The 24,563-nt window shown below is 41.3% G+C and overlaps 1 protein-coding gene across 2 annotated transcripts in view; it reads left to right on the top strand.

Moving 5' to 3' along the window:
- KIF3A (kinesin family member 3A) overlaps nt 1-24,020 on the top strand; it is a 29,311-nt gene extending 5,291 nt beyond the window's left edge. For both annotated transcript variants that reach the window (XM_060271684.1, XM_060271685.1), the window contains 15 exons: nt 604-748; nt 1,426-1,510; nt 1,912-2,017; nt 3,319-3,458; nt 4,568-4,765; nt 5,916-6,090; nt 7,534-7,635; nt 12,933-13,089; nt 14,552-14,732; nt 15,751-15,861; nt 18,102-18,227; nt 18,878-18,931; nt 19,820-19,888; nt 20,041-20,165; nt 20,886-24,020. In XM_060271684.1, the coding sequence (XP_060127667.1) occupies nt 604-748; nt 1,426-1,510; nt 1,912-2,017; nt 3,319-3,458; nt 4,568-4,765; nt 5,916-6,090; nt 7,534-7,635; nt 12,933-13,089; nt 14,552-14,732; nt 15,751-15,861; nt 18,102-18,227; nt 18,878-18,931; nt 19,820-19,888; nt 20,041-20,165; nt 20,886-20,934 (1,823 nt within the window). In that variant the 3' untranslated portion in view covers nt 20,935-24,020. The remainder of the gene's footprint in view (nt 1-603; nt 749-1,425; nt 1,511-1,911; nt 2,018-3,318; nt 3,459-4,567; nt 4,766-5,915; nt 6,091-7,533; nt 7,636-12,932; nt 13,090-14,551; nt 14,733-15,750; nt 15,862-18,101; nt 18,228-18,877; nt 18,932-19,819; nt 19,889-20,040; nt 20,166-20,885) is intronic.
- Nucleotides 24,021-24,563: the final 543 nt, after the last annotated feature.

The following is a 24,563-nucleotide window of genomic DNA, read 5'->3' as shown; positions in this document are numbered from 1 at the left end:
CATCTGACCACAACACTTTCACCAGTTCTCCTCTGGGTCATTCAGATGTGCATTGGCAGACTGCAGATGGGCCTGTACATGTGCTGTCTTGAGGAAGGGGACCTTGCGGGCTTTGCAAGATCTCAGTCCTTCACAGCGTAGTGTGTTACCAACTGTTTTCATGGTGACTATGGTCCCAGCTTCCCTGAGATCATTGACAAGTCCCCCTGTGTAGTTCTGGGCTGCTTCATCACCGTTCTCATGATCATTGCAACTCCACGAGATGAGATCTTGCATGGAGCCCTTTCTGTGCTTGTCCTAGTGATACATGCTTTCTTGATAAGTAACAATTTTCTTCCCCAGTCTAGTGAAACTGACCAAAGGTAATGTTAAATTTCAATCCTCAGTTTAAATGAAATATGAAGAGATGGTTTAATGAAGGCAAAACTAAGGAGGTGGCAGTGTGTTAAGTCTTAGGTTCACTGTGGCCAGTGCACGTTGTGCTAAGCTAAACCATGATTTAGTATTATTTGTTACCCAACCCTTGCTATTTACATTGTATTATCTTAATAGTGCTGGTGGTGTCCAAGAAAGGATTAACAACTTCTCTGCCCTATATTGCAGGCACCATTTTTGCTTATGGACAAACTGGAACGGGGAAAACATTTACTATGGAAGGTGTCCGGGCTGTTCCAGAACTCAGGGGGATCATTCCAAATTCTTTTGCTCATATTTTTGGCCACATTGCAAAGGCAGAAGGTGATACAAGGTAAATCACTTACTTGCTTTCCTCACCCCCAAACCCTTAAACACCAGTGCTGGGTGAGGCCAATGGCCAAAACTAATCCAGCAACCTGTTCCAACACATTCTCAGCTCAATGCTTCCTGGAAGCCCACAATCAGGGCAGTCTGTTGCATTTCCCCTCCATCTGGTGTTTAGAGTGTTAGGTTAGACTAAGGTTTGGATTACTTATGAACATGGAGGTTCCAGTTTAGCTATTAGTGGTTTTATGTCTACCCAAAACCATCCTCCATGAATTTGTCTGATTTCCTACTAAAGCCACTGGCCATGGCCACATCCTGTGGCAGTAAATTTCTCCAGTATGTGTTATACAAAGAAATAGCCTTTGTGTGTGCTGGATCTACTGTGTCTCAATTTCATTACATGGTCACATTCTAATGTGAGGATGATTATTTTTCTCTCTCCGTGTGACATCATTGTTTTGTAATCTTGTATCATGTTCCCACTTTGGCTGTATCTTGTCCCCCAAAGTCAAAAGTCAAAAATGCTTTCACATTTTCTTACAGGAAACATGCTCCAACCTCCTGGTTGAAATAAAATCCCTTCATTATTAGTTTTACATCAGTCTGGTGTTTTGTATATTTTCTTGTAAGATCAAATTAATTCTGAATATGTTCTTTTTTTCTGGGTGCATTAAACTTCAGGTTTTTGGTCAGAGTCTCTTACTTGGAAATCTACAACGAGGAAGTGCGAGACCTGCTGGGGAAGGACCAGACACAGAGGCTGGAGGTAAGCTCCAATAACCTCTAAACTAGTGAGCAAAGGGAATCATGTAACAAAATTACTAATGGGCAAATACAAGGTGTTGTATCCAAATGTCACTCCACACATCAGAAAACTCTTCACCCCAGCAACAGCTTCTGTGAATGAAAGAGTGAAGGAAATTATTTTTTCCAAATTTTCACTTTCTTCTTCACCCTCTCTCATGGTGTTCCAAAAATTCCTTAACCCTCTGGAATTTATTTGGTGAAAAGTAAGTGAAAATTGTCTTCCCTCCCCCCCCCTCCACCTTCCATTCACAGAAGCTTCCGCTCAGAGAGTCTTCTGTGAGCAGAGAGACACAGGGCAGTATTTCTTTAAAGGCTGTTTTTAGGTGCTTTCCCAAAATGACTGCCTGATTTGTCTTATAGGTTAAAGAACGACCTGATGTGGGAGTCTATATCAAAGATCTTTCAGCTTATGTTGTAAACAATGCGGATGACATGGACAGAATTATGACACTTGGTCACAAAAACCGTAAGTTGGACATAGCCACTTGGCCGTTCTTGCCTCCATTATGTGTGGTCGACACATTATGTCTCTGAGGTGGGCAGGCCTGCAAGTTCCATTGCACAATCAGAAATCCTTGGGCTGACAGAAGGAGTTATTTGGATACCATCCAATTATTGTAGTTTTTCTAAATTATTAGTTTGCGTACCAACCACTATCCCAGTAGTTCACAGTGGATGCTTTTATTTTTGTAATTACCCTATACAACAGGTTAAATTGAGAGATAGGTTGACTTGCCTAAGTCTGGTGAGGCTACTCAGTTAGTTTCATAACTGAGGAAGGATTTGGTTCAAATCTTATCACTATACTACATGGTTCTTCAGCTGAGCTCTTATGCTCTTGTAGAAAAGAAGAGACATGCCAGCCAATTTAGGAAAATACACAGTACCTGAATGAAAGTTGGACGTTGACCACTCGGGGATCGCATAACTAGTTAGCATGCCAGAGTCTCGAGACTCTGGCATGCTAACTAGTTATGCGACCCCCAAGCAGTCAGCATCCAACTTCTTAGAGGGACAAGTGGCGTTCAGCCACCCGAGATTAAGCAATACCTGAATGGGTAATTGAAACCTTTAAAAATTATGTATTTGCTGCATGTGGTTGGTTGGTAACCAGCTGAAAGAAATCTAAGCTGCATAATACCAATTAAATGTCACTAAAGTTCCTAATGTTTCACGCTGGCTTATTTTTCTTCATTACCTATGCAAAAAATGCCTCCAGACTGAAGACAACTGGGATGCAGATTCTTGATACTTGAGTTGTTAAAAAATATATATCATTCAGTTCTCAAAGTGAGAACTAAATCTAAATCTATATCTGTCTTCCCCTATGACTTTATGTGCAGCTGAATCAAAAGCTGTAAATTTGGAGCACCAGAAAACATTGCTGCTGTTCACCCTGGGCAGTGTTTTATTGGACTATCACAGCTGATGTGATAAACGAATGCATTATAGATGTGTATTTGTTTTTAGCAGTAAGAAGCTGTGATTATTATGCATTAATTGGATAAATAAGGGCCAAAGACAACATGTGTGCCTTGGTATTATAGCTTTTGAAACAATAATCTGTGCAAAGTGTTGCAGTTGCTCTGGTAGTGTCAGAACAGTGTTATTTCACTTTGGGTGCTGTTATTGTGTCATTTGTTATTATTGTTATCCATCTTTCTGCATTTATATTGTAAACTGCCCTGTGACCCTCAGATGAAGGGCATCATAGAAATTATTATTTTTTAAATGGACTTGTTAACGTAAGCCTTTACTTGTACATAGGTTCTGTTGGTGCCACTAATATGAATGAGCACAGTTCCCGTTCCCATGCTATCTTTACAATTACAATTGAGTGCAGTGAGAAGGGTGTTGATGGGAATATACACGTGCGCATGGGCAAACTGCACTTAGTAGATCTTGCGGTAAGTTGCTACATTCATTTCTTGCAGAGAAGTTGTTGCATGCATTTGTGTTGCAGCTGTCTTGGGCTATCTTAACACGGGGGCTGAGATACCATCACAGGAGACCCTTCTTTCAGAGCCATCTTGTGCGGGTACTCAAAAGCAAGTTCTCTGTATTAAGTGGTGTTTACTCACAAAGGATTGCTGGCTCAAAGCATTGGGGCAACCTGGGCAAATTCACCCAAGCTCAGTTGCAAGGAAGAAGAAGACCATAACTTTGCAGGAACAGTCTTAAAAGCTTTCACTATGTAACTACCATTAAAATTGTGGAGGATGAGATTCTGTGGTATGTTTTCTTCTGGGAACTGATTCTTGGTTTGTTGGAAAAATGTAGTAGGTTCCCTTAGATCAGTTGAAACTTCTGTGCCCTAGCTGGACTTTTTCTGCCTACCAGTGTTTAAAATACAGTGTTTGTTCCTGAAAATCCTCAAATACAAAAACAGTATATCTGGAACTTTATTTGCCTTTTAGCTTGTGTGCATTTTATAACTCACAGCAATCACGATTTGCACCTCTGGCTCTGCAATAATGAGGGCTAGGAGTGTTTTATTTAATAAAAATGATCCCACTGCTCCCTCTTCCTGCAGTGCAGTAGCTTTGTAATACTTCTTTATTTTTCTTCTTGTTTTCAAGTCTGGAGCCCAAGGCATTGTTTGTAGCAGTTGTTATTTTAGGGATGTCATCTGCCCTGGGGTTCCTTGCAGTGTTTCTGGGGTGCAGCTTTTGAGTCATACACCAAGTATGACAGGTAGGTAGCCGTGTTGGTCTGCTGTAGTTGAAACAAAAAAAAACAAAAAATAAAAAAAATCCTTCCAGTAGCACCTTAGAGACCAACTAAGTTTGTCATTGGTATGAGCTAAGGTGCTACTGGAAGGAATTTTTTTATTTTGTTTCGACCAAGTATGAACTTATCGATTAACTGAAATTTCCCCTTTCCTCATTTTACTCAAATGGGCAACCCTATTCTTTCCTTTTCTAGCTGCTTTGCAGTGTTCTGTGCTCTCGTTTGCAGAAAATGCTTGTGTTGGAATTTTCCATCCCATCTCAATTTCTCCACTCTCATTTTCAAGGGATCAGAGAGGCAAGCAAAAACTGGAGCCACTGGGCAACGACTAAAGGAAGCTACCAAAATCAACCTTTCCCTCTCTACCCTTGGGAATGTCATTTCTGCATTAGTGGATGGAAAGAGCACGCATGTGCCTTACCGGAACTCTAAACTGACCCGACTGCTACAGGATTCCCTTGGAGGCAACTCTAAAACTATGATGGTAATGATGAGAATGTCACATTCAGTTCCATAATGCTCTAGTGAGCCTAAGCAACAGCTTGTTGTAATAGCTGCTAATGCTACTTCTCCTTTATGCTGCTGATTATCATTATCCCATGCTCCTTCCCAAGGGGTTTCTACACAGCACTTTCTCCCTGCTTCCCATTTTGTCCTCACAAAGCAGGGATTTCAGTTGGACAGCTTCACAATGCCACACCAGCCCTTAATGGGAATTTGTTAAAGTATGTTTGTTTTGCTGCAAAATTGTGTGTGGGATTCAGCTAAGTTGTTGTATACATGGAACAATGTCCACTAGTACAGCTGGACTCCGCCCCCCCTCCTTATGTGCTCCCATATACCTTAAATCTACTCTGGCTCAGGTTTGGGGGGCATGTGGGTGAAGGAAAGGGGGAAGCAAAGTATTGTTGCACAAGTGAGCCTCTGTCTGCATGCATACCCCACTTAGCGCTACCTTGAATTCCACCCTCTATTTATAAGTAATATATACAATATGGGGTGTGTATATGAAGTTTTAGCTTTCCATGTTTGGGGTTTGGGTTAGCATAATTCTTGAAAGCATGATAAAGCAGACAAATACACACAGAAACCTTTTTTTAGCCTGGTATGTTTAGTATAATGTAGGAAGTGTTAGCAATTGGTGAAGCAGACACGAACCACATTGATAAATAACTTTATACATTTCTATGCATTAAAGGAAATATGCTAGTTCAGGCGGTAGAGCAAGAAACTCTTAATCTCAGGGTCATGGGTTTGAGCTCCATGTTGGCAAAAGATTCCTGGATTGCAGGGGGTTAGACTAGATTCTGTGATTCTATGGAGCTACCTCTTTATATATTAGGCTTCCTAACTGGATAGCCCCCTGTATAAGGTCAGGCCAAACCCGGGCACAGGAATTTGTGAACCAAGTAGGGGTCTCTAACAGCCAGACAACAGACATTTGACCTTCTGTTATGCTTTGGGCTGGGATCTGTAGAGCAGCCCCATGGCCAACAGACGACAAAACTTTACCCTAAACATGTTCACTGTGCTGTGCAGTCTGTAGAATTGACTTTGTTTTTCTCCTAACTGTAGTTTTCCAGGCTCTTGCTTCCACCCAGCTTTTTGTACATAGCTTTATTCTTCTTTCTTAGTGTGCAAACATTGGTCCAGCAGACTACAATTATGACGAGACTATCAGCACTCTGCGATATGCCAACCGTGCCAAGAACATCAAGAATAAGGCTAGAATTAATGAAGATCCAAAGGATGCTTTGCTTCGCCAATTTCAAAAAGAAATTGAAGAACTTAAGAAAAAGTTGGAGGAAGGTAACCTGCCAACTCTTTTCTACCAGTCCTTTTTCAATAGGGATTACAAGCAGGTAGTAGAAATAGCACTGTGTATCCAAATTACCTTTATAACTTTCCAAATGGCAGAGCAATTCTGATGGTAAAAATGCTTAAAGATTTTGAACCTGTCTTCATAGAGGAGTGGAGAACCTTCGGCCCTCCAGGTGTTGCTGAACTACATCTCCCATCTGCCCTAGCGAGCATGGACAATGGCCAGGGATGATGGGAATTGTAGTTTGGCAACATGGAGGGCCAAAGGTTCCCCACACCTCCTGTGGGGTGTACAGAATGACACCCCCCTTTAATCCTCACAACCTTTTGAGGTGGGTTAGTGAGAGTGAGCAACTGGCCCCAAAGTCATTGTATTAGAACCCGAATCTTACCAAATCTAAGTCAAGTACTTGAAGCACTACATCACACTTGCTCTGAACTTCAAATTACTGTATTGCTTAATTCCTTTCAGTAAAATATTACATCTGCCCACTAGATGGTACCTGGAGCTAAGAGTAGATTGCTAGTCACTTGTTTTTCTTTGTTTAGGCTTGCTTGCAACTAGTGTTTTACTTATCTAACAAAATTTATATGCTGCTTGATTGTTAATAGAACCCATAAGTGGTTTTTTAAAAAACACATTAAAATTGTTAGTACAAGTCTTTTTTATAATTAAAATTGACAGTTAAACTAAAAGCAGATTAAAACACATATCAACTATTACATGTCTGGATACATTTGCCTAAACAAAAATACTTTTAGCAGGCACTAAATATAATAATACAGGGGTTCCCAAACTGGTCTACAGATGACCAGTAGTCTATGAGTTTCATTCAAGTGGTCTAGTGAGCAGTAGCTGAAAATGCTGGGTGCAGCGCACTAAACATACTGATTTCTAATTATATTTTTATTGCTTCTCTTATATTGTATTTTATATTTTATTAGTAGTTCTATGAAATTCTAATTGTAATACAATAAGAAACAATGTAATAAATAAAAAGCAATAGAAATCACACAGCATCTAGCACAGCTCAATACAATTGCTACAATAGGTAGAAAAATCATTAGTGACTTCCCAAGATCCTTTGATATTTCCACGAGGTCCACCCAAAGGAAAAGTTTGAAAACTACTGGAGCACAGCAGAGGCACCTGCCTGATGTCAAAGGATACAGCAAGGTCAATTTGATAAAGACCAGGCCCACACCCAGCTGCTAATGGTAGTCTGCTTGGCAAAGTCTGCCAGGCTTCCTTGCAGTCCAATTTTCCAGGAAGGGTGGGAAAGGAAAATGGATGGAACTAGGGTGAGTTTTAAATTAAAATAATGAAGTGTATGGGTGCCTCGCTGATGTAACAATAAGCTGTAGATGAGCATTGACTGAAGAGTGTCTGTTTCTTGGATAAAGCACTAAATAAACACAATAATACTATAGGGGAAGAGATCTCTGGCTCTGAGACGAGTGGCTCTGAAGATGATGATGAAGATGATGATGGGGAGATTGGAGAAGATGGAGAAAAGCGAAAGAAGCGAAGAGGTAAGGTGCTGAAAAAATAGCTGCAGTTCACCTTTTAATTATCTGTATTTTCCTGTAATTATGCTGTAATTATCATGGCTCTTTTAGAAGTGTTGGAATTGCTTCCTTAAAAGATAAATGCTGTTTCCGCTTGCACAAGACACTTGTGCTAGTTTTCTTGAATAACATGGCTCTTAAGTGACAGTATGTTAATAGTGCAGGATTCACAGGCATTAGAGTTCTTGGTTGATTTTTTTTCTCAGCGAATGTAACAGGGAGGGTGCATGGGTAATCAGAAAATCTGGGTTGTATGAAATGCTATAAACTGTCAAGGATTGTGCATATCAAGGTGGCCACTGTCTTGTCTCAATACTTTGGTGTACTTAGTACAGGCTTTTTAATTTTAGGATAAACACTTGACTTTTGAAAATCCTACTGGAAAGCAAGCGCCACTGAAATAAGTGGAACTTGCTTCAACCAACATGTTAGTGCCTGGATTTTGATTGTGTAGCTGGAGAGATCTAGCTGTGAACATATTTGATGTTCAGCCACAGTTGCCAAAGAGTTTGCTGTATGGGCCTCTCTGTGTTTATGGCATGGTGCTCATTCCTAAGAAAAAACCTTGCAACATCTGCAAAACTGTTGCATCCTCCTGTTATCTTCCTTTTGGGGATGAGGGAACAGTGGTGATGGGTCTTTTTAATCATTTATTTCTAAAGACAGTTGCCTTATACTGAGAGACCCATTGGGCCATCTAGCTCAGCATTGTGTGCACTGACTTGCAGCAGCTCTCCAGGGTGTGACTGAGGTCTATCCCAGGCCTACTTGAACATGCTAGGGATTGAACCAGGGACCACTGGCATGCAAAGAAGATGCTCTACCAGATTCTGTTTCCTCTGTAAATAGAAACCCATATATTTTATCCACCAAGAGAAACAACATAATCATAAACCTGAAATAATTTCATCCGTTCAAACCACATGCAGAGTCATGATTTTAACATTGAGCCATTGAGGGTAGGGGAAGTAAAGATGCAGTTCCCAGCACCCAATCTATATGCATTAAGGTGATACATGAGCCTGAATTTTCTTTATCTTTACTATGCATGGCAGAGGGAGAGAATGCCTGAACAGGCCTTGTGTTATGTCTGTTTAAATCACGATTAGCTCAATGGGTCTAAACCCTTCCTGCATTAGAAAAATAAATAGGTGTCTGCTCTGTTGACATTCTGTGGGTTTCTGTCTTCTGCTTAGATTGGTGTGTGTTTTTGTGCAACTAGTGTTCGTTTATGGGTCTGAAAAGCTAGTATTGCTAGATGGTCTGTCTGATCTGTGCTCTCATTCTGAAACAGTGGGAATTTAATAAAAATCCTGACAATTTCCTTGATCACAGTGAAGAGGAGCAGGCTTATTTATGGTCATGCTGCCTCCAGATTTGTTCTGGTTTCAGAGCAGTGTGCAGGCTTGTTGCAAGATCTCTGATCCTATTGAGTTCTAAGCGGAAGAGTCACTCTCATTTAGTAATAGCAACTGCTGGCTTTATTCTTTTCCAAGCTGGTTTCTTATTGTTGGGCAGCTAAGATGAAACTAAAATGTTTATGAGGGTGAAGCTACCTGCCTAAGGCATCATAACAGTAATTTTGAAGCTAGCTTTTCTAAAACTGCTTCATTGCCCATCCATCACCCTGCTCCACTCAACTGCCCAGAGTTTTGTGGGAACAAAGAGGTTCTAAATTAAGTGATGGTGCTGTTTGAACCAAATTACCAGTTATCCCTGTACAGTACATGTGAAAACATGCACAGCAATTCATTAGTTTTGCGACGGGGATTGGCATGGGGAAGATGGATGTAAGGCTCAAAATAATGGTCCAAAGAAGGAAATTATTTAACCTGTTGGATGGTATATGGTGCCTATTGCATTCTTTCACATTCTCATGAGATGTAATTCAGAAGTGTAGTCCCCCTCCACATGCTCAATTCTTGACTTGAGGTCAAATCTTGGCTCCATCCCTTTGAGCCATAGACCACAGGTGTCTTTGTTCCAATGTTAAAGGTCTGTGTCCTTTTCCTTCTTCCAGATTGCTTCCTTGTTCAGTTTCCCATTTATCCATTGCTAGTCACAGTTAATAAGTGACCCAACACCGAAACTGTTTTATTGAAAAACACCATGTTGACTGCCAGAAGAAGTGAGAGAGGCACACTTTCCCTGAGACGAAGGCAACTGTCAATTGCCTCAGTTGATTATTATTATTTATCTAAGCCTCTAAGATGACCTGGGTCAATCAAGCATCTGCAACACAGCAGCTGTACACGGGAAGACAATGAAAATGGGATTGTGCTACATTAAACCAGTCTCTCTGAGCTCCTTGTCCTTTAGAGCTAATGCTTAGCATGTGTTTCTTTCATCTTGTTTCTTCTTTCTTGGGTTTTCCATGGGGCCCGCTTCTCTGTTTTCCAGGCAGTAGCAGCAGCAGTAGTTCAGACTCTACATGCTCTGTCATAGAGAAACCTCTGGATAAATCCTTCACTAGTGAGTGGGAGCTCTTTGGTCATCCAGTGAAGTTTTGGCCTTTCCATAACCTTTGCACTTTGTTTTGATGCTGCATTTTGCTCCCTGTCCACAACATTGGTTTTGTTCAGAGTGAAATGTGGATTCTTCCCCACCCACCTACCCAAGTTAAAGCATGTTTTTTATTCCCCTTTGCTGCTTCAAACTTATTGTGGTGGGGGGTGGGGTGGGGAGAGAACTGTTTGAGATTAATCTTTGGCTAAATAGCTGAGGACCACAAGAATGCATGTTAGTACAATACTGGTCATTGAAGGTGGCAGGAAACGAGTTGATTTTTTTGGCATTGGATGATGTTCTCTAAAATCGTAGGTTTATACTGATATACCGTCGTGTATATTTCAGTAGGATGTTAACAATCCTTTTCTAGATAGATAGATAGATAGATAGATAGATAGATAGATAGATAGATATATTGGAAAAGTTGCAAAGCAAGTGTGCATAGTTCTGTAATATTCCAGATTACAAACTGGCTGAAACTCTTATCACTAAACAAGGAAAAACTTCACACTCCTTTCCTGGGCCAAAAAGCTCTGCTTGTGCAGAGACCACTTCCCACCAGCTTCTACAATATATGTTGGCATTTCTCCTTCTGCACATCAGAAGGAGTGACTGGGAAATCCCTGCACCTGTGGGACTTACTGTGTATCTTGGTGCTGCTAAATTGCAGCATTTAACTGTTGTAGGTAGACATGTCAATTTTGGTGCGTTCTTAACTGCTGATGAGGTAGAACAAGGTTCAAGGGGTTTTTATCAGGCACTTTTCATTAACAGTTGGAAACAAATGAGCTGCATCTTCTGCTTCTAACCACTGCTCTTACTCACAACGGGATGTTCTCATTTGAAGAACACTTTCGGTCCACAAAATAAACTTGAGCTTGAAAGGAACGTGTGGCATAGATTGGGCTTTCAGATTTTAACAAAAACTATTCTTCCCATGCTGTGACTTCTTTCCCCCTTTCCTGTTCTTTGCATGTTGCATGTTTTCATTGCATTCCCCCCCCCCCCCAATGCTACTACTTCTCTTTGATGGCACCAGCTAAAATTTACCACTTTACCTCTATGGAAGCACCTGAGTTTCTAGAAACGAAACTATGCAACTCCCAGCTGAAATTAACATTGAAATCTTATGAACTCTCCTACATGTGTGATTGGTGATGTGAGATGCAACAGCCGATTGGCAATTTGATCAAACGCCAAGTAAGCTTAACTGGACATTTATGGCAATTGGCTACGTCAACATGCTCTGGTTTTAACTGAGGGTAGTAGATCACCCTCTTGGATGTTTCTTAGGGCATGATCTTTGTGAGAGGCTTACAGCTTGAACAGCAGAATTTAGCATAATGTTGAGAGAAACAATGTTATCCTCCAATGTACTGAAGATTAATGATACTCTTCAGTATAATTTGGGGCAGTGATGATCACATTTAATCTTGCATTTTGGAGTTTTAATTTGCTGGTTTTTCTTTTCTTTTTGTCTATGGAAGCATATTTTGATGAATGCTTTTACTTAAGATCTTGTTTCTTTTTTTCTTTTTGTAAAACAAATCAAGCCAATAATGTGTTTCTTTTTTCCCTCCCCACCCACTTCCTTTGTGCGTGTGCTGCCTCTCTGCGATTTGTTTGCCTCTTCCTCTTAAAATGCAAGATCAATCAGGTTGGTGTGTTTGATTTGCACTCCATCTAATACAGTTGAAACTGTTTAATATTTTGTTAAGAATGCCTAGCTTTTTCTCTCAGACCTCCATTCAAGATGCCCCCACCCCCAAATATCTTAGACAGTGTTAATAGATGCAATTCAGTTCTACACGGATCTGTCACCACTTGAGCAAAGCTTTTCTGTGTGTGACATTATCCAAATGTAGCCAAGGGAAAGAGCAAGGGTAGTCTCTAAGGGATTTCCCCTTACAGCAGCAATAAAACTGTTGCTCCTTTTCAAGATATGATCAGTCTAGATGTATCCAGATAGCCTAAGATGTGGGGGCAAGAGAGGGGAGAGCAAAATGGGGCAAACAAAGTGGTGATTCTTTTCCCCCACCCTTCTTTTTCTTCCCTCGAATCACAGTGCAAAGAGTTTTCTTTTGGTTTTGCAAACCTGCTTTTAGCTTTTGTACCCCTTCTGTCATGTTAATTTTGTTCCTTCATCCATATATCTTTTATTTTTCTGTTGTTCTGACTATGTACATTCTAATTATTATTTTTAAAGCACTGGCCTCTTTAGGTGCATGTGGCTGTTGTGTGTCTTTTAAAGTAATTTCCAAATTGATTCAGTTACAGAAAACATTCTGCAATTAATTTGATATACAACTGTCCTTTTCTAAATCAGCAATTTATTCCCTATGTTACAATTCTTCATTCCAGTCACTGATTCTCAGCAGATGATTTTTATGATAATTATTTGGGTTTTTTAAAAATCACTCACGCCTCTAAATAAATTAGAATTCTGCTATATGGCTGGAGGACATTTTTAGGGCAAATGCTCCAGGGGTGACTATATTAGCAAATATTTTGATAAATTTTTCAGCTCCTAGTAAATAATTAGAAAACAACCACTAAGATGGAGCAGGGCTATCACCAGAATGTTGTTCTTACAGTTGTGCATTCCTGTAGCTTCTGAGTTAATAGTAGCAGCCATAGGCTCTTTAATTCTTGTTATAACTAATCTAATTTTTAAAATGATAATTCACGTATTGGGACTATGTATGTATGTATGGGCTTGATTTATTTAAACCTGCACTTGGCTCTCCTGAAAGGAAAGAAGAAAGTTTCTCCTGACAAGATGATAGAGATGCAAGCGAAGATTGATGAAGAAAGGAAGGCTCTTGAAACAAAGCTTGATATGGAAGAAGAAGAAAGAAACAAGGCCCGGGCAGAGCTGGAGAAGCGGGAGAAAGACCTGCTTAAAGCACAGTGAGCAATGCTAAAATTGGAATATAATCATGTTTGCCGTTTGTATAAAATTACATAGTTGTAATTTAGTTTGACCAAACTGCGGGAGGCAGTGGAAGACAGGAGTGCCTGGCGTGCTATGGTCCATGGGGTCATGAAGAGTCGGACACGACTAAACGACTAAACAACAACAACAAATTCTGTGAAGCAAATCGGTATGATTGTCGAGCTCAGACTGAGAGAAAGTGGCCTGCCTAAGGCTCCATCGTGATTTTATGGCAGGAGTGACATTCAAATCCAGGACTTCCTGCTTCATAGCTCAGTCTCATAGGTGGCACAGCTCATTGGTGATAAGGGCATGTTGAGATTTGGTTTGAGATGTGGTTGGGGGCATTTCAAGTGCATTTGGGATCTTGGCAAGGTCCCCAAAGTGGGAGGATTTCAACTGTATGCACACACACACACACACACACACACACACACACACACACTGCTTGCCTGTCAAGGTATAGAAGTTACTTGTGAAGCATCTTGCTCACAGTGGCAATAGACCAGGCATGGCCAAACTCAGCTCTCCAGATGTTTTGTGACTACAACTCCCATCATCCCTAGCTAACAGGACCAGTGTCAGGGATGATGGGAATTGTAGTCCCAAAACATCTGGAGGGCCGAGTTTGGCCATACCTACAATAGACATTGCCTTGCAACAGCTCGTTGACACTTTGGGCATGCGTACTTTGTCACACACTCAAAAAATGCCCCTTCTTTGGGAGAATTGCACACTCCAAAGACCCCAAATTTAATTGGAATACACCCCACACATACAGTTGCATTTTTCATATTGCTCTTTTGTGGTTGTTCAAAGGCTAAAGAAAGCTTTCTCTCTTCCTTTCCACCCCACCCTCTACAGACTTTCAGGCCATGCATTCCAAACATGCATTCCCTGCCTACATGCAATTCTCCAATATGTACAACTTCCCCCGCACCACAGATATACTGTGGGGTTGTTCAGATGTTAGTCAGTACCAAGGAGAGTTGACAGGGTTTAATAAAGCCTCTGTTGTCTAATGCTCTCCCCCCGCCGCCGCCCCCCCACCATTTGCGCAGTTCTACAGAAGATGCTAAATAAATAAAGAGAACTGGAAGTGGGGACAAGATCTAGAACCTTCTGCCTTGCCCTCTTTGCAGACATCTTGAGAGCACAGCAGGACAGCAAACTAACAGAGATTTTTGAGAGAACAGCAGCCCCTAGTGGATTGAAAAGTAGGCCCTGTTCAGCCCAGCTAAACTTAAGCAAGCACTAGGAAACAGGCTTAAGTCTTCCTACAGCGGTTGCTTGTTTTCTTACATTTATTTATTAGATTTAAAGGAAACTGTTTGGGATTTCAGGCATGCAGTGTGTGGGCCCTGCAACTGAAGTTGGAGGTCTGGATGTAGCTTTAGAATCTTTACGATTCCCCCCTCCCCTTCTGTTTTTATCCAGGCAAGAACATCAGTCTCTCCTGGAGAAGTTGTCAGCCTTGGAAAAGAAAGTGATCGTGGGAGGTGTGGACTTACTGGCAAAAGCAGAGGAGCAGGAGAAGCTTCTAGAAGAATCCAACATGGAGCTGGAAGAGCGTAGGAAAAGAGCAGAGCAGCTCCGGAGGGAGCTGGAAGAGAAAGAGGTTGGATCAAGCTCTTTGCTGCCCTGTTCGATTGCTGTGTTTTGAAAAGGCATTCACAATACTGTTCCTTACCTGCATATTGTGCATGTGCGGGAGAGACGAAGGCACATCTGAAATGAGAGGCAGGAGATGGTATCTACGTTTGTAGAACATGGTGATCCCTGAAAGATTAGATATCTTCTGCTTTAGTGTGCTATCACACTTGCTCAAGATATGTGTTTCTGTTTGGTGTCTGAAATATTCCTGTCCATGTTGAGGGAATAAGCTTGTCCAGATTACAAATGATTGGAGAGAATTTGGCTCTAGTGCCAGGAGAAGCCTTTCCCGCTACATGCCCTGGCTGTAGAACTGGGCCCAGAAACTAAAATGCACAGGAGCTCAGCATGCATCACTGCAAGAACTTTAGTACAGGTAGCAGAGTTCCTCATGAGGCACTCGAGTGGGAGCCACAGAAATGGGGTCAGAGCTTTACAGAGAGAGAAAAAGAATAGTGGTTCACTTCCATAAAGGCCGTCCCAGAGAAGGGAAGGATAGAGAGGAATGGGGAATAAGAGAACAGGAAGCTGAAAGAAGGCTGCACAGTGAATTTGCAGGGCTTGAGGAGGTAGAAGCTGGAAAGCTAGCAATAAAGAGTGACACCTTTTTTCTCTCCTTGGCTGCTTAAGCATTCCATGGTCTTTTAAATGGGTTTGTGGAAGGTGGTTATTGGTTTGTTTTTGTTATGCATTTTGTGTTCTCATTTTGTATTTTTATGCTGTAAACTGCTTTATGATGAAGAGCAGTACACAAATTTAATGAATAACAACAACTTGCCAGTGGAGACTTTTGAACCAAAGTGATGGTGTGGGGACAAAATGGAGGTGAGGTGGTGCTGTGAGGCAGCCATTACATAGGATCCCTACATACACTTGTTATGTGAATCATCCCCAAAAGCCAGGACTGAATAGCACCCTCCCACCAGCACATCAGTTTGGACAATTCTGGCTAACTTGTGGCATTTTTAATAATTTGCAAACAGCAAGAGCGTTTGGACATTGAGGAAAAGTACACCAGCCTCCAGGAGGAAGCACAAGGGAAGACCAAGAAGCTGAAAAAAGTCTGGACAATGCTAATGGCAGCCAAGTCAGAGGTCAGTGTCATAAAGTCTTCACACTTGTTCCCATGTAAAAGGAATGGAACAACCCTGTTCCTGAGCCATGTTGAAGGCAGATATGAACATGCAAATGGCCCTTGACCCTTGTACAAAGAAACGGTGGGGTTGCTCACATGTTGGGAGTAAGGAGGAACTACAGAAGGAAATAGCATGGAGTGTGTGAAAGTCATATGGCTATTCCGGAGTATTTGGTTGTTTACGTAAGTGAACACATATACTGTTAGTATATGCTAACAATGTACACTTATCAGTGTGCAGTGTGCCTTACATGCTAAAATAAGCATTTAAAAAAATATTGGAAAGAGATCGCTTAATTTCCCTTGCCAGGTGAGATAAGGTTGGTGGCAACTGGGGAGAGGGCCTTCTCAGTGGTTATGTCTCATCTGTGAAATGCTTTTCCCTCACTGGTACAAGAGTTACCACCCATCTTTTTGTTTTAGAAGTCAAGTAAAGCTTTTTTCTTCTCTCAGGTTTTTAATGATTTCATTGACTCTTATTTAATGTTTTGTTAGCTTTTAACTGTTTTTATAAGTCTTTTGCTATTACATTGATTTTATTTCAGTTTATTCTTCTTCTGCTTAAGTTTTATTATCCTCTGAGTGCCCCTTTAGCAAAAGCGTGCAGCACGACAAAATGCTCTGCCATTTGTAACCTTCAATAATAAATAGCTTATGAAAAAGGCACATGTTGAGCTAATAACTTGAAACTTGGCATACATAATCTGCCTGATGAGGTCCATGAATGAGCTGAATTTCAAATTGATTCAATTAAAATTTCCACAGGAAAGCCAGCTTAAGCAAGCTGAAGATGAACCCTTTTTACTGCCATGTTTATTATACCAGTATATTATATTATACCAGTATATATATATTATATATATTCCCCCCTGATTTTGATGAAAACTACTGGTGGACTTTATTCAGGCTTGTCAAAGAAAATGCACTTTCATTGGTTTGGTGAAGTTCTGAGAAGCAGTTCAAAAGTAATCAAAAAATTTTTTAAGCCTATGGCAGTAACTAAATTTTGAAGTGAAAATTTACCAGGGCTTCAGTGTTTGCTAAGGGAGCCACCTGGTGGATAATGTAAGCAATGCCTGTTTCTCTAGCTATGGGATATACAGTGGTACCTCCGGTTGCGGATGGGATCTGTTCTGGAGCTCTAGTCCGTTTCCGCAACTGGAGGGACCGCTTCTGCACATGCGCATGCCACCGTAGAGCGCTTCTGCACATGCGTGCGCAGCGAAACACTTCTGCATTTGCCGCTTTTGCAACCCGAAGTTTACATTACCCAAGGGTAACGTAAGCCGAGGTGCTACTGTAACAGAATGGTGCAATGGTTAGGTGAGGGATTGTCAATCTTTATAGGCTTCTAGACACATTTTGAAAATGAGAAACTGTTGTGGGGGGTCACAACGCACAACCATGTGTGTATGTCCCCCCCCCATGCCCCACTCAACCCTGCAGCACTCTCCTACACACACTGACACAAATGTGCATACATCTTGTGCTTACACCTCTAAGGATGGGAAAGGGCGCTAGAAGAGGGTCCCTCTCCATAGTTCCTTCTGAAAATTTCTCTAGCAATACAGTATGCTTGGATGCTTTATAAGACCATATGAGATCCAGACAACATGGGACATCTTCGTTGGTCCCTTCATCCTCCAAATCTGGCTTTGGGTCTGAAAGACCAAGGAAGTGAGCACTATTTCTGTTGATTTTGAAATCTGTTAAGACATCAGCATAAGCCTCCATGCTTGGGTCAATATGAAAGAGCCTGTTGGCTTCATCATTGTTTTCCTTATTCTTCTGTGAGCTGATTTGAATGTCCTTTTAATTGAAAGTGGCTCAGAAATAAAAAGGAGGTTTCCTTAACTTCCTTAACTGGTCATTTTAATTTGCTGGAGTTACTTTCCACCAAATGGTTAAAATTAATTAAGCTCTTAAAATGAGTGGGAAGAATAATGGAGAAGATGAAAATAAATTAATGCTGGGTTGGGGCCTGTTCATTTTTAAAAACCATCAGATGGAAGGGGCTTTGACAGGTACAAGTTCATTCTCTTAGAATGAACTGAGCATGAAAACACTCTTTAAGTATGATGCCAGGTTTGGCATGGGATAATCACGATTATCTTTACACATAGCTTGAATATTCCGTTTCTTAGTGGGTGATCCTGGTTGTAGCTTCCTGATGGCTTGCTTTATCATTGGTATTCACAGATGGCCGATTTGCAACAAGAACATCAGAGAGAAATTGAAGGCTTATTGGAGAACATTCGACAGCTCAGCAGGGAGCTTCGTCTTCAAATGCTTATCATTGACAACTTTATACCTCAGGATTATCAGGTACAATAATTGAAGGAGCCCTGTATTTATATCGAGAGATTCAGCAATAATGGCCCCAGAAGTGGCCTTTTTTACCGTCTGGACCAGTTGTTACATTAACAGAAGCTGTGTGCTTGCACCTCCCCTAGTGTAGTTTCCCAAGCTGCCCTTGTTGTGTCTGGATCTCAGACAGGGCCGGCTTACCCATAGGCACTAGGGGTGCGGGGCACCCGGGCGCCGGGCTGCGAGTCCGGGGCCGAGATTTGGAGGCCGGGGATTGAAGAGCCAGGCCAGCCGACAGCCGCTGCTGAGAGGAGCAGAGCCCGTCAGAGTGCTGCAGGGTTTTCTGCTGTGGGCGCTGAGGCAGCTGGCCGGCTACGCCCTCCTGCATGCCTGGGATTGGTGGGCCGTCGAGAGGCCCGCCCAGCACACACACGCATGCTGCTCACACGAGGCGCACAGCTTCCCTCCCAAGCCTCTGCGGGGATTGCTCTCCTCCTCCCTCCACCTGCAGCAGCATGGGAGAGAGTTGCGTGCCCCCCCAAAAGCTCAACAACTTGGGGATGTAGTTTTTTTGCACCCCGGCACCGCATATACTAAATACAGCCCTGATCTCAGAGGTCATGCACCTGTGTTACTTTCCCCCCTTCTCTTCTGATTTTTCTTTCCAGGAAATGATTGAAAACTACGTTCACTGGAATGAAGATATTGGAGAATGGCAGCTGGTACGTAAGCAAAGCTGCAATGCATGGGAACAATGATGTGAAACAGGGTGGCACATCCCTAGCCACCTGTCACTGCACCTGTTGGTGTGGCTTACTGGGATGTGGAAGGACAGCAAGGTCCGTACAGTGCTAAACCACTGGCACAGTTACTCAGGGCTTCCATCAGTGCATTTGCACTGCACCAACTTCATCCCTCTCCAGTAAGCCACAGCAGCGCTGGTGATGGGAGGTCAGGTAAGCTCCGTTGCCCTGCCAGCTGCTACTGGGGCAACATTAGGACAACCTAAAGGACCTTGATCTTTATGTTATACCCCCTTTTTTATCAGGACTTCCCATGTTGTGTTGCTAGGCACAAAAGCAGTAACCTACCTGTGTCAGTTTTTCATTATCCAGTTTAGAATACGTGGTCCACTCTTTCCATGAGATGGAATATCTGTGTCTTACATCCGCTTGTGGAATGCTTTTGCCAGGGAAGCTCAACTGGCGCCTTCATTACATATCTTTAGGCACCAGGCAAAACACTTCTCTTCTCCCAGGCCTTTCCAATCTATGGCCTATTTCAACAAATCTATCTGTGTGGGGTGGGTGTTTTTATACTGTAAACTGCCCTGTGATCCTCAGATGAAGGATGGTATAAAAATGTAATTAATAAAATAAAATGAATAAACGCTGACTTCACTGATTTTGGTGCGTCTCATTGCCAAATAAACATGCCAGGATTGCACCCTTAAAATGCTTCTGCTGGGCAAATTGAGGACAAAACCTGCCTCTTTTCAAATTGCCGAGATTGCCCTCCTTGTGACAAAGGAAGCAAAAGACTTCCCAGCAGTGTGGTTACTTGGTACAATATCTAATTTCCTTCCTTATCTTCTTCTTTTTTCTTTTAAGAAATGTGTGGCATATACCGGAAATAATATGAGAAAACAGACTCCCATTCCAGATAAAAAGGAAAAAGATGTAAGTGATCCTTTGCAAACATAGGCTGCTGCAGTCCACACTTTTCCAGCTTTCTACACTTGCATTTTTTGTATAATTTCCTTCAACTTTGATGCTATGCTTCGGTATGACCCACAAATGTCCACTCACAGTGTCTGTTTTACCCTCCTCAGCCCTTTGAGGTGGACCTATCCCATGTATATCTAGCCTATACAGAAGAAAGCCTGAGACAGTCATTGTTGAAACTAGAGAGACCAAGGACTTCCAAAGGCCGATCAAGACCCAAAACTGGCAGAAGGTAAGAGTGCTATAGGATATTGTGTTTTGCACCATCTTGAAACTTTGTCATCACCCCCATTCTATTCAATGCCAAATAAAAACTCAATGTCCCTGTTGCATGTCTGAAGCTGTCCTAAAACTGCAAAATTGGGGGTGTCCTTGCTGTGTGCATACCAGGGCCAAAGGATTCAGTTTGTTTATGTTGTCAACATTCACTCTGCTTGGGGAAGCAGTGAAAGATTATAGAAGTGAAATAAATAAAAGTAGCTCTCAACTGGAGTGCGATTGCAACTAGGAGAATTGAAGTCACCCACAAGTTTACAAGTGGGCTAGAATCTTTTCTCTCTCAAGAGGATATATTTTTAGCCCAGGGCAGTACTGAACTTAAAGCTGTATTTAGGGACATTGCTTCCCTAAAAGTATATTAGATTAGTCTACGGCAAATTATACTCCCGCCCCTGCCCCTGAACTCTCTCCTCTCATTGACTTGAATCCATGATTGCTATTGATTATGACAAAATTTAGACATGTTTAACATGTTTTTAACATTTTTAAAAACATGTCAGAGTAAGCACCTTTTAAATGTTTTGTTGTCACCATGTGCATACCTAAAATGAGGGCATCTTAGCTTCCTCCTGAAATCAGCCCGGTTTCTAGATTTTGTTATCTGTTATGTGCACTTTGATTTGACAGCATTAATTTCTCTCTTCATATAACTTTCTTTCTCCTCTCCAAACAGAAAACGTTCTGCCAAATCAGGCGCCGTGATCGAGTCGTTGCTCCAGTAGACTCTGACAGTGGTGGGACTGCAATAAAGATTAGTGTGTGGCTTAATACTTGGCCCAAATATGCAGATTCTCGTTTCTGGAGATCACAGAAGAGTTTTGATGGTTTGGTTGACACAGAAGTAGCTATAAAGGGCTACACTTGTGTCTTGGAGACAACAAGAAATACATTTGTTTCCCTTGATTTGCTTTTATCTCATCTGTTACATGTATAATATGTTCAATCTAAACTAGATTGTGACTGTAAATTTGTCAATGTTACCAGTACTAATCCTGCTTCGGGCATTATGCAGGTGAAGCTGTTGAGGATATATGGTGTGTTTAAAATGAACTGAATTGACTGGAAAAGGTTTTGTGTGTGACTGAATTTTAACCAGAATAGCCCTGTTGTGAGTAGATGACCAGGATTCCACATCCTGATAGACCTGTTTTGCTTCCATTTGCCTCTTGTGTTGTTCTGCCTTTGCGCCATTGCAGACTTATTTTGGTAGCTGAAAGTTCTTGGGATGCTCTGAATCCCCTTCTGTCTTAAGTATCCCCTACCACATATGTGCAAATAACTTATTAATTTCTTCAGCATGTACTTCATGTGCATAGGCTTTTCTCCATATTGTTATACAAAGATGAACTGTTGTAGACCTTAGGTGGTGATGGGACGTGTTTTGGTTTAGAGAGCAAAGACTGAGAAATCCTTTAGACTGAAGTTGCACCAAGCATTCTACATCAAGTGCCCACCACTTTGATTATTTACCCCAGCACTTGCATCAATTACTAACACTACTCGTTCTCCCTGCCTGACGCCATTTCTAGTCTGAGTGGACATTGTCAACCCCCACTCTCTTTTTACTCTTGAATCTTTCATCCCCCTTAAATTAGGTTGCGATGACTTTCAGTGAGAACAGTTGCTGTTGGATGGGTGTGGCAGACAGAACTGAAAAATGAAACCCTGTGACATCATCAGTAGTCTTAAATGTAGTATCGTGAACAAAACATGCTAGGTCTTTCTTGCATTCGTGACCCTAAATCATCTGGCCAAACTGGTTTTTGGATAAAGCAGCTGAGTCTGGGAACGTTTTAGAAAGCTACCTTGGGCTTCATCCCTTCAGTGTTTCAGTGGAGGAACAATAAATTTTGTGAAGGATGTCATGAACTGCTGCATTGCCGATTACCAAGTGACGATTTACAGGGTGTTTACGCAATAGAGTTACAGTAGTGTCAGCAGCTTGGTGCATTTTTACCCTTGCTTTAGTTGTACAGTGGTACCTCATTTTTAGTCCGCCCCGTTTAGGGTCCATTTCGTCCAATGTCCGCTGCAAACCCGGAAGTACCGGGTTTGTGCAGAGCAGTGCTTTGTTGAGCGTCTGGGGCTCCAGAACAGATCCTGGACTGTACCTGTTTTGAGTTTAAAAGAAAGAAAAGTTTTTCCTTGTTCATCATTCCAGATATTTAGTTGGTACCAGGTTATTTTTCCAATCTCTTATTTATGAAGTGGTGCCACTACCATACACATAATATTGTTAATACTGTTTCTTTTGTAACTAAGTATATTGTGTGACAACTGCTGGAGATATCTGTTACTGTATGTATTTTGTAAGTCTTTAAATTAAACATGACACTAACTGTGCGACTTGTATTCTAAAAAACTGTGTTGGTTGTTGTGAAATACTCCAATGCTCGAAATAATAATTTGTCATAACAGGATTTGCAATTGGACACTCTTTAGCCTTACTGATTGTGCTAAATTGCTATAGGCTGTACTGCTCTCTCTCTCACACACACACATGAAAACTACCCTGACAATTTCAGCTAAATGTCAGCTGTAGGAAAAATTTAGTATGAATATGGAACACAAACTTGGATAAAGAAAAAATGGAAATGGGGAAAGAAGAGTTTTTTTGTTCATAGTTTGGTTCAGCCCACTTATATAGGCATAAGGATTGGAGCTGATTTGATTCTTTTCATACATAATGTATTCCTAACTCTCTGCTGGATTAGGAATAGATCGGTGGTTTCATTTCTAATCAATACATTGTTGTAATGGTCATTGCCAAAGGAAGGAATCTCCACCCAAATGCTCACCTGTCTTGAGTGAGTGACTCCACAATTGTGGTGTTATCAGAAAACACACACTGGGCATGCAAATTGTGTCTGAAATACAGTGATTGCATCATCTAATGAAGAAATGTGATAGTTACAATCAACCAATTGGAACGCCAATGCATACATTGCCCTTTGATTACTACTGGAACATTTGTCTTTCTCTTGACTAGCTTTAGTTTTGGAGATTTAAAATTCTTGCTTGTCAAGAGGTAGGCAAATTTCAAAAGTAAGTTTTAGGAGGATCCTGGCAGACTTGACTCTTCAGTTTTTAAAATAACAGTTTGTCATAGTTGTGGGCACTGTATTTATATAGCTTGTAGCCAGCTTGGGCCAGTTCTTCAGTCTTAAAATGCTAACAAGTCTAAAATAGCACACGGGTTTTGTTTTGTTTTTCTCAAAGGTGGCATTTCAGGTTAGACACAGCCTTAGGACCATTTTGAACAAAGGAGCAAGAGACTCTTAACAGGAGCTTCAGTGAAAGTTCACAGCACCACAGTACAATGCTTCATAGTCCTTTGTTGACTCATGCAATGCAAGTCCAACCTTGCTTGTGCACACACAGATGCCTCTCCAGCAGAGCAATCATCTTAATTTAGGAAAATTGTCCCAAAGCTTTTATTTTATTTTTCTTAGTTTCGGTTTCAGCATCTGAAATGGTGTCTGCATGGGTTTTGTGGAGTCGTTTTCTTTAATGACTTAACCGGTTCCTGGACTACAAAAATAGGAGATGTCTCTCTCCATGCCTTTGGAATTAGTTACCCTGTGTTCTTTATCATTCTAACAAATGCTTATTAGTCCATGCCATCAAGTCTGTATATAAGGGCATAAATACCAGATGTAAAATTGATCCCTATTTATTGTTTTGCTAACTTTTTTGAGAGTTAAAATTTCTGGTTGCGTTGTATACAAAGTGTGCTCCTTATGTTGTATATAGTGAGACAATGTCTTGACATTGAGCATGTTGATGCCGAGAAATAAAAGAATTGGATTCCCAACATATTTGTGCAGTCTCTATCTCTGCCAATTCACATAACACAGTGAGCCATAGCATCTTACAATGAATGAGCAGAATGCTATCATTTCACTCCTCCCCTAGCAAGAGTGGAAACAACAAGTCTTGGTTTAGCATTATATCCAAATTGGGTATGATAGATAGATAGATAGATAGATAGATAGATAGATAGATAGATAGATAGATAGATAGAATGTATTATTTATATGCCACCCATCTGACTGGGTTGTGATTTTGTTGAGGCTTTAAATTCATCAGTTTTGTGGGGAAATGCTTCAGTAAAACACATATAGGGTAGTGGGCTCTCAAAGGCATGGGGAAAGGTTATATACATGTTGTCCGGATCCCTGGTTATTATCTTCCAAAGCAACTATCCTATTCCCAACTTAAGAATGGAAAGTGAAATACTGGTGGACAACAAAAGAGGTTTAAAGAGGCTCTCAAGGCAACTCTTTAAAAATGTACTATGAGCACTGACAACTGGGAAACACTGACCTGCTGGAGAGTTTTAATTTTTCTT

Source organism: Zootoca vivipara, chromosome 2 (assembly GCF_963506605.1).
Source record: "Zootoca vivipara chromosome 2, rZooViv1.1, whole genome shotgun sequence".
Lineage (NCBI taxonomy): Eukaryota > Metazoa > Chordata > Lepidosauria > Squamata > Lacertidae > Zootoca > Zootoca vivipara.
The sequence above is the reverse complement of the archived record's forward strand: the minus strand, read 5'-3'. Positions and strand labels throughout refer to the sequence as shown.